At 37.6% G+C, this 16192-nt stretch overlaps 1 protein-coding gene across 1 annotated transcript; it reads left to right on the top strand.

Moving 5' to 3' along the window:
* The first annotated feature begins 3191 nt into the window (after positions 1-3191).
* LOC139961898 (inter-alpha-trypsin inhibitor heavy chain H3-like) lies at positions 3192-14420 on the top strand. Its single transcript, XM_071961529.1, has 12 exons — positions 3192-3600; positions 6282-6445; positions 7062-7172; positions 8216-8351; positions 9051-9308; positions 9711-9996; positions 10154-10680; positions 11018-11258; positions 11561-11611; positions 12088-12201; positions 12908-13264; positions 13559-14420. The coding sequence occupies exons 1-12, from the start codon at positions 3490-3492 to the stop codon at positions 13816-13818; spliced, it is 2616 nt and encodes an 871-aa protein (XP_071817630.1). The 5' UTR covers positions 3192-3489; the 3' UTR covers positions 13819-14420.
* Positions 14421-16192: the final 1772 nt, after the last annotated feature.

Raw genomic sequence — 16192 nt, 5'->3', positions numbered from 1 at the left:
GGAAACAACTTTTTCTATACTAAACATGATAAACGGAAGTACTTGAACAGATAATGTGACGGTTTCTTACCACAGACATAACAATCATTGACGTATACTGCCGGATTAGAAATACTTAGCAAACAAATAATGTCTTATCTTTGTTTATTCTGATATATTTCTGGGGCTACGATAGCAACAGCATTGGTTTGGGTTTAAAAGGGGTTATTGTGCTTATGCGACTATCCAGAACAAGAAAATATACGGTAATATACTATATTTATTGATATTTATTGACACGCAATCACATGCATCCAGTGTTAGTTCGCATGTCTCAGAAAATAAATGGCAATGGAGTTCCGTGTCAGGAACCGTCAAATCACATGTCGTGAAGAGGCGCGGATCCAGGCGGGAGGGGAGGGGGAGGGAAAGGGAGAGGGGAATGGGGAGGGGTGGCCTAGGGTGTGTACATCCCCCTATACCTTTATTCAACCTCATTTCGAATCTCCAAAGCAGTAATTAGCACAGTTTTGCGTTATGACCTAATTATAGCTTCATGTATAGTCTATACTACGCATCAGAATCAGGGAGTAGAGGGCTAGAATGTCATGTGGCGGACAGGATATGACTCGAGATATGGCAGTGGAACTGTATACTCGATCAACAACAACTGCATTATATACTTTAATCTATATACATGTATATATAAAGTAGACTGAGGCTTTGCGGGGCTTTACGGGTTACTTATTTGTAAACAACGTGAATTATCTATATAAAGCAATATCTTATAATAATAATAATAATGACCAGCAGTTACTTTTACGGCGCTTAAGGGACTACAAATGTGGGAGAAACACGCAAGGGCTTATATAGATTACAACTTATACGTCGGTGGCTTCCAATTCAACATTTTAACTCAAATTTGGAATGTTTTTAATTTAGAAAGTCATTTCAGATAAGGAAAGCCGTAGATTGCTCTTGGATGAAAACCCACCTTAGCCGGGGATCTAACCCGAAACCACCCGATTGCTTTTCCTCATTGCTTCAAATGCCACCGCCTTTATCCACTCGACCACAGCACCGGTAATTCTTCATAGCTTAGGTACAATATGTCTCGGACCGAAAGTCTTTTTAAATGGTACATGGAAGGAAGAAGATTCTCTGAAGTATAATCCCCTTTATATAGTTATACATTCCTAAGGACTAAATGTCGTCTCTCCTGTTTAATTGGGCGTTAGTATTATTTATGCGTTAGATACTTGTAATAAACTTGTTGCAAAATGTCGTGTTGCCAATGTTGAACAGTGGATTGTCAGACAGTATCGCCCAGTGCTGTAGATTGCTTATTATACCACCTGACAAATTGTTAAAACTGTTTTGCAACAGTCTTCATGGGTAAGGCAGGTGGGTTGTTAATCCAACCTACGCACACCAGGTAAGTTTCCGGTGTTTGCTGATATTAACAGGTAACTAATGACCTGGTCGATAATATAACAGCCACGCTTTTTTTTCTCACTTTTAATGGAAAGTCACCTGGCCGATACTCTGTATACCGTAGTATACAAACATTTCTCGACAGCTTGTATCCGTCGCTCAATAAAATGGACGCAATGTTAACAAATCTCCTTCCGTTTAGAAATAAGTTAGAGTGAAAATGAAAATGAAATTAAGATTCTGATCTTGATATCTCCTTATTATATTTTATTATGGGTCATTTTTATCAAGTGACTGGCCAAAATTGACCCACATCCTATAGCATATTGTACAATGCCCGGAACCGCTTGATGGGCACTTTTGGCGTTGTAAAACACCTACCATGAAATTAAAATAAGTCATTATCAGATGCAGCAACAAAAAACAATCGTTAGCACTGACCAACAAAACAAAGAGTTGGCCGCTTTGTCCGTTTATCCCTGCAGGGGTCAACGACATGTAGGTCGGAGTATGCACTAACCAGTCAGTACCAAACGTATCTATCAATTTGAGGGATACTAGGCCAACGTGTCTTTAAAAATCTTTAACTTACGATATTCATTCATAACTATCGAATACCCTCAGGTCGTTGAAACTTCATTGTCAGAACGGTGCCGTTATGGTGCTAGGTTGATTACATTATAATACTTGCATGGTGTCTGACTGGTTGCATATATATATATATATATATATATATGATACTTTTGATTTGTGCAAAATATCAATTGTTTGTAAATTGTTTGATATTTTTGTTCTAGAAGTGATTAACATCATTATATGAAAAGGCGAAATTAAGACGGTGATGATTTCGTACTTAATAAAGTTATACTGGTGTGCTAATATGGATTAGTTGCCATGCTTTCAAACTCCTCGGTTCCATATTTATTTCCCTTTAAAAATCTTTTATTTATTAATATCTCAGGAATGGTTGGTAGTTTATTCAGATGTTTTGTATCACTTAAGTAATTATTATCATGCATATCATTGCGTAACAACTTTGTTTCTTTAACAATTAGTTTAGTGTATAATTGTTGTAAAATAAAGCAAATTAAATAAGAAAGAAATAGAAAATAAAAAAAAGGATAAAAAACAATAGTTACAAAATTAAGAGAAATAATACAAATTGATTACTTTTCCAATTCAAAGGACTCTACCCTGCAAGCAGATACCGGTAAGTATATGTGCGTTTAATAATCATCATAACCATATTATAATTCATAACAGATGCAGAATCAGTGTCTGTATATAGACAAAATATTTCTTATGGCCCTATGACGTGTTAAATCAGCCGATAACTATCTTACATGAATATTTTAGTTCAACCCGATTCTTACATGCAAAATAGTCCAAGTGATTATGCAGGAAAAGACGGTGGTTGAAGTATTAAAGTATGTTGCTGTTAACAACTGCGTTGTTTTCAGAGTAAGAAGATTCTAGGTTCTATAGATTTAAACATCTCTTGTGGTATTAATGTAACATATTTATTGTGAAATGTGGCTGCAAAATCGAACCATTTGTGGAAAGATGTTAATGCCCGTCACTTGTGGTTTTATTCCTAGGTCGAATGAAAGGAAAAATAAATAGTACTCTATATATGTTGACATTAAGTCTGTATACCTTTACAAAAGGTAAACGATCTTTCATCAATCATTTTTAATATTTAGCCAGACAGGATTACAGGAAACTGGTCCCATTCCCCCCCCCCCCCAAAAAAAAAGGACAATTGGATTCAGAAAACCACCAGACGACTGATATTTACATCCCTTGATACAGACAGATCTATTAACTCAGTAACATAAACCCTTTAACTGTTTAGTCAAGTCTTATACAAGCGGTCACTCAAAGCTTCCGTAGGCATAAATGTGAGCAGCGTGTATAAATACTTTTCACTTCAACTACCTACCCTACCCGGACAATTTTTTTTTTTTGCGAAATGAAGTATCAGAGCATAGCGACACTTTGAAAGTTTAAAGTTGGGTTTGTGTTTGAGACTAGTTAAAATAACTATTCCGTGAGAGCATCATTGGTCGTTTCACCATGGAATCGCTTCTAAGAATAACCCTGCTGTATTTTCTGCTATCTTCAACTTTTGGTTTTGGCTTTTCCTTAACTGCTGACGCACAGGTTGATGTTGGGGTACCTGCATGGGTAAGTCTCTCTCTCTCTTTATGTAAGAAAATGAAAAGAAGAGTATAATGGTCAATTTCAGCATGCTCTACCAAGCATATAAAGTGAAAGCGAGTCTTTGCAAGGGACATAAGAGAACGGGCGGGGGGAGTGGGCTGGAGTGGGACGGACAGTTTACCCTTGTTATGAATTGGACGGTGTACACCTTTTTTTTTTACAGTACAGACTACCATTGAGACTCTTATGCAATGAGTTATTATTATATTAAACGGGACAAACGTTTCGAAAAGTCCCCTCAAAGTCACCTCAGGACTTGAAATTATATTCGGGTTCGAATCCCGGTCCAGCCTCAGAGCATTTATTTGCCCGTTCAAAATAGAGAGAAGTAATTTTTTTATTCATTTTTAAATACCTGCCAAGAAAACAAGTTAAGGTTAGACATAGGCTTATAGGAAGCGGGGGGGGGGGGGGGCTCATTTGACTGGGGGCTTAGACACCTTTCAGCAACACCCCCCAATTATTTCACAATGAAAATGTCTCAACATGTACAAATAGCGAAAGAGCTATTGAAATAACCATCATATTTTGATTTTAGTATTTTATAATGACCAATTGAACTCATTTTTCATGCAAGATATCATACATGTTCGCTCTCAAATTTAGCATCATAGCAATTGTTAAGACGTGACAAAGATATTTTAGCAGGTGTGCAGTCTGCGCTTTAATTTCGTCAGAGAAGAAGATTTATATTGAATATTGAATATTACTTGGCGTCGTGTCAAACATGGACTGAAGGTTAAAATAAAACAGGATTATGTTTGTGGCACAGTATAATCAAAATATGTCCACTAGACGGGCTGAACACCCCTAACGCTAAACCACAATATATATTTCCATATTTTCTGTATGATTTTGTTTGGTCTGCACCTTTTCACCGATTATTGTCAGTGGTATATATATACATATGTACACGTATAACTATATTAGAACTATCCATCATTCATAAGTGAATATATTTGATTGATTCATAATTGACAATCCCGATGGTTTATGAGTTCAACTAACCAATGTACGTGTACATGCAGTCTAATTTAAAGCTTATATGAATTTACCGTGTAATTCTTTGTTACATAAGGATAACTTCTTAATTGTGTATATATTTTAATGTTATATATTGTCAATTAAAACAGTTGTTTGACTTTTAGCTTTCAGTTATAGTGTTCATTGGCTAGTTTTTTTCAAATAAGTTAACACAATGACAAACTAATTTTTAACTGTAAAGTTTAATATTATCAATATTAGCGGTGTTGATATATTGTACTTGTTCAGCGAGAAAATCCAGTGTTTAAAAAATTACATCAAGATATCATATATAGCGTATGAACGTAACCTTGAAATATCCGAAGCTATTCCCTCACTACACACACACACATACACGCACGCAAAACCCACACACACGTTGTATATGTATAGGCTATACATAGATAAACTAAACAAAAATTATAGTATATTTATTTATTTATTTGTTTGCCACAAAAGTACAAAGTGGAGGAAGTCTTCCATGAAGCTTAAAAGCTTAACAGTGTGGAAGACTCCCTGAAGAAAGAAAAGAAAAGAAAAGAAAAGAAAAGAAAAGAAAAGAAAAGAAAAGAAAAGAAAAGAAAAGAAAAGAAAAGAAAAGAAAAGAAAAGAAAAGAAAAGAAAAGAAAAGAAAAGAAAAGAAAAGAAAAGAAAAGAAAAGAAAAGAAAAGAAAAGAAAAGAAAAGAAAAGAAAAGAAAAGAAAAGAAAAGAAAAGAAAAGAAAAGAAAAGAAAAGAAAAGAAAAGAAAAGAAAAGAAAAGAAAAGAAAAGAAAAGAAAAGAAAAGAAAAGAAAAGAAAAGAAAAGAAAAGAAAAGAAAAGAAAAGAAAAAAGAAAAGAAAAGAAAAGAAAAGAAAAGAAAAGAAAAGAAAAAACAAAATATATATATGTGTATGAATACATACATAGATATAACTACAAATTAAATGTTCAATATATATATATAGTAATTACATACAGGTATAATTTAGTTTTAGTCAGTAACTAGCTATTATTTCCTTACAAAACCACTTCTTAAAGGATGTGACTGACTTTTTACTCTTTAAATCGTTCATTAGAAGATTCCATGTATTGAAACATTTCAAATTTACAGATTTTAGTTAGTGTCCGATATGAATGTTTCTAAGGCGATTTCACAAAATTGTAATGGTGGATGTAGAAGGGGGGGGGGTGGGGAGGGGGGGGGGGCTTGGGGAATGTTTGATACGAGCCTAAAATAACGTTTATGATTAAATAAAATATACTGGTATTTAGGGAGTTATATGATTGGTTTATTCTAATAAACCAAAAAGTCTCCATTGACATTTTTGTCAATTTTCATCGTTCCTGATACTCCCTGTAATCGTTGAATATGCACATGTGCACTGCACAATGCAAAGTGTACAATACAGATCGACACTGAGTAGATTGCCGTCATTTTTAATAAGAATTGCTTGAAAGGAACTTTATTCTATCCCAAGAACAAAAGACCAAACTAACACATGCCTCGAAATTATTCACTGCACTTGGCTTATATTTAACTGTCATATACAAAGATCGATTAACCTTTGACCAAATTTCGTTATTTGTATCACTGCAAGGAACGTTTTCAAAATTGAATATTCATATATGCAAATATTTCAGATTCTGCCAATTACGTTGAATAAACTTCACGTGACGTCACTGATCACAACCCGATTCGTCCAAAACACCGTTGAAGCTGTCTACGTGAACATAGGAGAAGAAACGAGAGAAGTTCCGTTCGGTTTCAAGATTACTCCACATTCATATATTTCCGCATTTTCAATGTAAGTTTTATAGCACTGCATACAAATTAGCGACTTCATGGTCCAAGTACCCACGCTCAAATCATCACAGCAGAGAATAACATTTATAATCTCTCCTAATAATATGATATATTTCGTCCGTTTATGACGTGTTGTAACAAGTCATGACTTGTATCACTTAATTTCAAATGTGACCCGATCAAGTTTGAGAAGTTCCATTCTCCATCATAGAGAATACGGAGACTCGAGTCAGGAATGGCTGGCAATGAGTCGACTCGCTTAAATATTGGGTGACTCGTTATGAGTCTGTTATGTGAGAAAACAGCAAAACGGCTTCTTAACTTTATGCACAGTGTATCTAACCACTATATGGGACAGATGGTAACGGGTAGTCAGAGTAACCATTACTGCGTGACTGATAAGTTTAACGACAATCCATTTTATCAGATCGAAAAATGCAATCCTCTGTTATTGCTTATTAAGTTATGAATTATATTATCGGATTCAATAGAGATTTATCAAAACGCCATTTCAAATTTGATTTCAATTATTATTGAAATTCAATTTCAGTATTGAAATTCATGCCAAGAAACGATGTGAGAAACAGTAATTCTTTCGAATGTGTATTAATTTACAGTGACGTGGACGGCGTTCCTTACCATGCAGATATCATCGACAAGAAGATTGCGCAAGCAGCATTTGCAAACGCAACGAGGCGGAAACAAAGCGCTGGTTACGCAAGAGAAAGGTAAAGTAAATTCTTGACTAAGTACGGAGAAAAATTAAGCTTTCGGTTAATTTCTTTATTCAAATTCATTACCAAGTGAGTGCACTTTTGCCTATTATTCAAGTTGATTCTTTCTGTATGGACATGTCCGGGCAATATATTAGCAGCTTCCGCGACGTCACGGTACTGTTGAAGTAATCGGAACGTTTTAAGAAAAGAGTGATTCAATATAGGCCTGGATGTCATTTATTCAGCAGTACATATTAACACTGAATTAAAGTATCACATGTACTTAGGTTTGACGAAAAATGGGCTCGGGAAGGTATGCGTGGGTGTGTGTGTGTGGGAAGGGGGGTGCATAAGTTATATATACGTTCAGCTTATGGTTAGATTCGGAAATCTTGAGGAACGAGGTATTCAACGCTGCCCCTCCTTCCTTTCTCATTTTTTCTGTAAGCTAAATAGACATATCGCAGTACTAAGTCGTTTTCATGAAAAAGCTATGAAGTTCAAGTATACATATACAAAGAATCCCCATACCCATACGACACCCCCACACGACACATTCTTAGAAGCAACGGTTTTCCAAATGCGATTCACTTAGATTTGTGAACCACGTCAACATATTTCAATTAACACGGCTACCAACGGTACAGAGGAAGGGCTGCATTGAACCCAGGCTATTTGTTCTTTCGGGGGAAAAAGATATTAATTTACGGAAGCGTGGGTGGGTGTACATGTGAATCACATTGGATGAAATGAAATATCGTATTTTCACTTTTTTTAAAAACTTTTCTAGGTAACTGGATTTATATATATTTGGGTCAGGTGTTGGATTAAGTTAAGAACGGAACTCTAATGTATGTTTATTCCGATACTCGATTATGCCCTAAATAGTATGTTGCTTCTTATCTCATGTCGACTAAACATTCTACAAAATACACCTTATGTACTGTTCCGTTTGTTCTCTTTTGATCTTAGGACGAATATATGAATTTTTAAAAATTCATTTTTAATAAGTAGTTTTTCATTAAACAAAATATTTGAAATTAACATTCCCAAAGCGGAAGCCCATTGAAATTTCAAGTTGACCTGGACGTGGCCCCTGGATCAACAGTGACGTTTCACCTCACTTACGACGAGCTACTCAGAAGTGAGGATGGTGAATTTACGCATAGGGTCCACATTGCTCCTGGACAGGTTTGTGTAATTTTTTCGAGATAGAATTTGATATAAAGTATCGGTGAATAGCTGTCAAGATGATTTTTGAAAATTTGAATAGTCCACGAACCACAGGTGGATGAGGGGTGGGGTGGGGTATGGGGATGGGGAGGGAGAGGGGAAGGGTAAAGGATGTAGCTGTGACGGAATCCGGGGCCCGGTAAAAATAGGGGGAGGAACTACGAATTCCCGTTTGCATAACATACTGAAGGAAAAATTAAGAAACTTTCTAAGAGGGGGATCGTTAATATGAAAGTCCCAGGATCCTGACCTAGGCTCTTCTTATGGATTATCCTATCGTAAAGAAGGTAGAGATTCAACCGTTAAAATATTATAAAACTAGTATTGGGAAATTTTATGTTAGAACACTGCACCAAACAAGTTGGCCGTAAATGTCGTTGGAGATATCAAAGCCCAAAGTGTTTCTGTTCTCTCACACATGAGATTAAGAGGATATCACAAAGCCTCTACGGCTGGAAGTATCCATTTTAGTTTCTTTAGTCGTTATTTGTTCATATATAGAACTTATAGTGTTAGAGAGATTGTATTGAAAATAACATAGTGTCACAGATTTTAATTCCATCCCAACAATAATTGATATTTGTTCTTTCATTTTATAAATATATACCATCTTTCTGACGTTACAGGCTTTCTAATTTTCTTTTATATCTGTTCTAGATTGTGGAAGACTTGAAGGTAGAAGCATTTTTAATGGAAACCCAGGGTCTTAAATCCCTGAACGCTTTCTGGATACCGAAGACCGACGATCTAGAATCAAGTATCGAGAAGAATTTCGAGGAAGGAATGATTAAAGCCAGTGTTCGATTCATCCCATCGGCTTATGAACAGCGACAAGTTGATCCAAAACACGGTATCAATGGAGTCTTTGTGGTAAAATACGATTTGGTGCATCGACCTCTGGAAGGAAGAATTGAGGTAACTAACAAATAGGGGAAATAATGGCTATAGACTGACATATTTCAATATAGAACTGCATAATCCTTCACCCTATAACGGGACACCCCGCACCACCCCACCCCACCCCACCCCACCCCGGCCACCCCACACCGTCGTCCCACGACGCCCCACCCCTCCCCTCCACGTTCCACCTCACCCAACCCCGTCCCGTCCAATCCACCCTACTCAACACGCTCTACCACGGGTCTCATTTTGTAAATATAGAACACGGCTACAGGGAAAAACGATGCATTTGGCGCTTATGTCCAATACGAATGTAAGAGAGAAAGACTCGTCAGACATATATTATTCTACTATACGAAGCACACGAAAAGCATTGCTATTTAGGTGTCTCACTTTGATTAATTTTCATTGTTCTAGATCAATAATGGATACTTTGCTCACTTCATCTCTCCCGAAGACCTGCCCCCTGCACCAAAGAAGGTCGTTTTCGTCATAGACCTTAGTGGGTCCATGGTCGGTGATAAGTTGACACAGACGAAGATTTCTCTGAAAGCGATTTTTGGGCAGCTACGAGAACAGGATCTCTTCAATCTGGTACTGTTCTCTAGTCAGGTACAGGCCTGGAAGGCGAAACCTGTTCCCGTGACTAAGGAAACCGTTCAAGAAGTGGATATCTTTGTTGATGCGCTGCACGCCTCAGGAGGTAAGGTTTCACTACATCATCTTCAATATGAATCAATTAGTTTTGTATTGCTATTGGCGATTATTATGACAATGACGATGGCGATGTCGATAAGTGATGTTGATGACGAAAACATTGATTAATTTTCATAATGTACTGTTTACATGTTTCATTTTAGGTACCGATATTAACAATGCTTTACTTGAAGCAGCCAGCGAATTTGATGACGATAGCTCAACATTCGATGCGATTATTTTTATGACGGACGGCGTCCCAAGCGTCGGTGAAACCAGTCCTGATGTCATCTTGGAATCCGTGACGAATGCGATAGACGGCAACGCGGTCTTGTTTTGTATCGGGTTCGGAGCTGACGTAGACGAGCAATTACTATACCGTTTAGCCGTACGCAACCAGGGAGTGTATCGAAGGGTGACCAACGACCAACACGCTGCCTCACAGTTGGAAGGATTCTTTCAAGAAGTAGCTTCACCATTGTTATATAACGTCAGAGTGACGTATGGGGAAGAGGCAATACCGAGCGAGACACTAACACAGAATGAATTCGTTAGCATCTTCAACGGGAGAGAAATCATAATTGCAGGGAAGATCAGTGACGACTTTAATGGTCCGGCTGTGGTTGGTCTACTCAATGCCAATTCCGCCGATGGGCTCATTAATGTACCTGTCTTTCAAGACATTGCGGAGGTGAGAAGCGAACTGAGAAAATTGTACCTACTAATACATACTGTACTTATGAAATATACTTATCGGTTTGGCGATGAGGGAGGGGGGGGGGGGGTGGGTGGGGGTGGCAGTACCATCAGGGAATCCGATGTTAATATCATGATGATTGTCATAAAAAGTCATTTGAGATCTTAAGTCATGATCTGTATACTATACAAGCTACCACATGGAAAACCAGCTGTTCTGTGTGATTTTGATCAATATTCTGTATTTGTCGGTAGTCTGCAATTATTTCTGTCCCCAAAGAGCAAAAGTAATTCAAGTAATTATCTTCTCTTTCACTTATGCCAATCTACAGATGCCACCCATGCCTAATGTGGTCGAAGACTACACGGAGAAAATATGGGCACACCTCATGATCAAGGAACTACTACAACAGATTCAGCTGGAGACTTCCCCTAAGCTCATAGAATCACTAAGAAAAGAAGCTTTGCAGTTATCTCTGCAGTACCATCTGGTAACCCCACTCTCTGCCCTACTCTTCTACACCCCTCCAGACGAGGACCCACGCTTCCCCCATGCGTTGGCAGCCAGACTACGTAAGTTGCGTAAATGTGTCAGATAATGTTCCATAGCTTATCTTTCCTAAAGGGATGGGGGAGGGAGGGAAAGAGGAGGGGTGAGAGTGTGACTTGGAGGAGGGTTTTCTCTATCAAGAATATATCCATGCCATAAGTTAAGGGTGATGGTTCGGTTAGCTTCGTCTTAAAATTAAACCAGGGTTAGACGTAGTATACGCGAGGACGAAAATTGTCTGTGGCGGACATTATCACTCCAAGCCTACGTTATCGAGAACTGAATTTCTTGAAACTTAATTCCAGTAGTTTAAATTTCATTTCAGCTGAACCAGAGGAGTTGTTCACTGGTCGGTACCACACTGCTTTTTCAAGAGGTAAAGAATTCTTGTTTTTATTAAAAACGACTCGGTCAAGTTTAAACATTAGACAGATTGGATGATAAGATTAATATAATGTCGTCGCTACTATTAGGAGGTGGTATGAAAGAGAAAGACAACATTAAACAAAGAAACATAAATACAAATCAATTAATTAATAAAGAAGACATTTAAGATATATCTGGGTTAAGACAATAGTAAAACCAAATGTTATCCTCAATTGTGCATTTTTTTTGACAAGAATAGATCAACGAATACATATGTAGCTGTCGGACTGATCAACTTTCGACAGCTACTTTTGCCTAAATTAAAAATACTTCTTTAATGATGGACTGAGTAAGTTTGTTAATATGATTAGTTAATTAAATAATTAATTGACGCAGATGGCCAATCTAATACTGTTTCTTATAATTCCAAGTTTGTCTGAGAAATGATTTAATGCTTTATTCTCCTTTCTCAAATTCTCCTTAAAGTATTTGGCGATCCGCACTTTGTGATTGATCTTCCAAACACCAATATAACTATTTGCTTTGATGTTCACGGTGAGAAAGGGACCATTGTTAATCTTCTGACTGACAAACGTTTGGGTAAGTAACGAGGACAAATTTTAGCCTGAGTTTGAAATAATTTTAGACACCCTCAGCGAAACTAAAGACTCTATAAAAATGAAGTCGATTGACGACACATAAACATATCAAGAGACAGTAAATATGAAGTAAAGCCACAGATATATACGCAACGCCTAACTGGTTTGGCTTAAGATTAATTGGGGCCCCACCAAATTTATACATGGCCCATGCCCTCCTCCCTACACCCGAAAGAGGTAGTTGATTGGCATATAGTCAAAATACAATAAAAATGGCCTGATCATCGCACGACTGTTTTGTTTGCCTTATATAGGTTTAACTGAGGGAACCCAAACCGTATGTATGGCCCATGTGCTCGCAAAATAGTCACGCCCTGGTTTCAAAAGAACCATATGTTATTTCAAACTGAATTCGGAATTGTGGATGAAACTAACAAGAAATTTTTAATTGTTGTAAAAGGTGGACTATAGCTCTTATTTCAAGAAACATGGATTAAACGAGTTTATATCTTGATAGCTAAAATAACCATTGGATAATATAAAATTATACAAATTAGCTATAACCAACAATGTAATCTTCGTTCACGTATATTTGAGACAAGGAGATTAAAGTTAACCAGGTACATTAGATTAAATATTTAAAAAAATCCGAAATTTCGTAAATTTGTCAAAGAAACCTTTCTCCCTGCATAAACTTGATTCCTCAGACATTCTTGTGAACGCTAAGATGTGGCCATTCACAATGAACGGAGATTCATCAAACAGTACCACAAAGAATACCTTCTTTAACCGTATTGGGGTGAAGTTAGGGCACCATAGGGTAACCATTGCACCCCTGCAAGTGTTAGTAGATTCTGAGGTGTCTTACTCGTGGAGAAAGAAGAGGGATATCATACTTGGCGAATACACCGTTGCTATACAAGCCAAGGGTCTGGTCACGATATCACGTGGTAATGACATCGTTATGAATATTCAACGACTCATCTGGAAAGACCACCCTACGCACTTTGATTTCTTTCTGGTTAAAGGAGAAGGCTTCTCAAACCGGATCCATGGAATTGTGGGTAAGTGTTCTACTTTTAGGAAATTCAATGGATCTTACTATAATGGTTTTCCATTATACAGTAAGAAGGTGTTTTGTGATTGGGCAGGGAGGAGGGGGGAGTGGGTATAAAATGAAACAGCCTGGTGAATTTCAAAAGGTTAATAACACTTCCAAGTATATTAACCCTACTCCCACCCCCCCCCCTCCTTCAATCCGAAAACTATTCCACTATCGTTACACGTTGACTTGGTATTTTATATTAAAAACTCCAGGTGTAGAATTGTATAATATTCCTGACCCATTATCTTTACAGGACAATTTCAAAGAAAGGCTTTGACGATAATGGATGAATCTCGTAACTCCAAGACTGGAAAGATCCAGGCAAAGATGAACTTCGGCACCAAGGAGGAGGAGGAGATGGAGGAGGAGGAGAAGGCCTACGTGTACCAGCGAGACAAGTTCTCTCTCCGTGGCTACAAATGTTGGTGGGCAAGATCAGATGTCTATCTTGATGGGAAAACAGAACAATATATAGTGCCTAAACTTTTTGATGAAATGACTGACTTTTTTTGAAGAGAAAAAGCAAATTAAAGAAATATATATTTCTGACATTTTCGTTTAGCTACAAAGTTTTTTTTTTTTAGTTGTTTTAGACTACGGTTTAATTTGTAATGATATGTTTACAAAGATGAAACATTAAATGAGAGTCATTGATATACATATTTAAAAGATGTAAGGGTATATCAAGGATTTTAAGGCGAGGAGTGGTCCTGGGATCGTTAAAGCCAACTACCATATTGGGAGGGCTCCTCCAAGCCCCTCCCCCTTCCAGAGAAAAATAGACGTTAGGTATACGTAGGTTATATATATTACGTCTATATACCTATGTCTAAACACTAGTTTGTGTTAATAACTACTTTTGTTCTTATATGTTCATAGGGTTGAAGGGGAGGGGGTGGGGCGTCGGGATTATACTCTCACACCTCCCCTGGATCCGAGTCTGTAGATTTATTACTTTTCATTTTATTTTTCGGGGACAAATGCATTTAAAAAGTTCCTTAAGAAAGGGTTTATTGTTTAAAGCAATCACAAACCTTATTTGGATATTAATTATTCTTCTTCTCAATGCTTTGTTTGTTGATTGTCATACGAGTGAATAAACACGATTGCAATTACCGACAGATTTATATTCTTTGTAATGGCTTATCTTTGGAGCAAACCATTCTTGTAAAGGTTGTTGTAATGTCATGTCTATCAACGATACACGGCTTAGTTTAACCGAAATGCTTCATCAAGAAACATAATTGGCAGTGGTCAACATTATCATTCATGCTGTAGTGACGTCACGTCTTATTATCATTGTAGTGTATGGCCTGGTTATGCAAAGACCTTGACCTCAAACTTATCATGACTGAAGACCAACCTTTACCAAATTTTAATATTTTGTGTCATTGCAGGTATTCTAAAAATAAAGCCTAAATTAGTGGCATGAACATTGCCCAGCCGAACTTGAGGACAACACTTCTATGCTATATTAGACAATTTTGGATTTCCCATTTGCATGATATAAAGTAATGGTTTGCGAGACTCTTTTTATTTACAAGTTTTCATAGTTCCATAAACTGATTGAGGCAATAGTCACTGAACGTTGGTCCAATCGAACTGTTCTGCGATATGCGCCCCAATATTTGTATTCATGAACGTTTGGCGCTCCATAGAAAGAGGGATGCTAACGTATGCTGATAAAATGAACTGGAATACCCGTATGTTATACACAATTAATACACCAATTCCGGCCTGTAATAAATACCATGTGGCCTTAGCTCTAAAGACCTTGGTCGTACATGTATATGCAAAATGCGAAAATCTGAAAAAGAAGGCAAAACTTAAGCATTTGCTTTGTTCAATGTCATATTTGTTTCAGTGTTCAAATATATAATAACGATTGGTCGATATAGAATGAGGAAGAAAAACGTAAAGTATTAAACTGAACTTTATATAAATTGAAAGCAGATATGATAAATACCTTGTAATCGTGGATCTAACGGTATTGGAATAGCCCCATCATTTAGAATAAAATTAGCAGTTTTAAAATAAAATATGACGCATCATAAAAGCTATCAAGTGTAATATGGGGAGGGGTGGAATCTTCACGGACGAATCGTTTGGCGTTAATGTTGTTTTCCCTGAGTTTAAATGATTAAACTCTCTTACTTGATGAATAACAGTAGCCATGGCCAGTTTAGTCTGAGCTATATAGACCCGTAAACATTACGAGATCCTCATGTGAAAAGTGATGCACAAAGTAGGCAAATACAAGATACATCAATCCATCCATCCATCCATCCATCCATCCATCCATCCATCCATCCATCCATCCATCCATCCATCCATCCATCCATCCATCCATCCATCCATCCATCCATCCATCCATCCATCCATCCATCCATCCATCCATCCATCCATCCATCCATCCATCCATCCATCCATCCATCCATCCATCCATCCATCCATCCATCCATCCATCCATCCATCCATCCATCCATCCATCCATCCATCCATCCATCCATCCATCCATCCATCCATCCATCCATCCATCCATCCATCCATCCATCCATCCATCCATCCATCCATCCATCCATCCATCCATCCATCCATCCATCCATCCATCCATCCATCCATCCATCCATCCATCCATCCATCCATCCATCCATCCATCCATCCATCCATCCATCCATCCATCCATCCATCCATCCATCCATCCATCCATCCATCCATCCATCCATCCATCCATCCATCCATCCATCCATCCATCCATCCATCCATCCATCCATCCATCCATCCATCCATCCATCCATCCATCCATCCATCCATCCATCCATCCATCCATCCATCCATCCATCCATCCATCCATCCATCCATCCATCCATCCATCCATCCATCCATC

This window comes from Apostichopus japonicus, chromosome 20 (assembly GCF_037975245.1).
Source record: "Apostichopus japonicus isolate 1M-3 chromosome 20, ASM3797524v1, whole genome shotgun sequence".
NCBI lineage: Eukaryota > Metazoa > Echinodermata > Holothuroidea > Aspidochirotida > Stichopodidae > Apostichopus > Apostichopus japonicus.
Note: the sequence above shows the minus strand (reverse complement) of the source record. Positions and strands in the feature narration are given on the sequence as shown.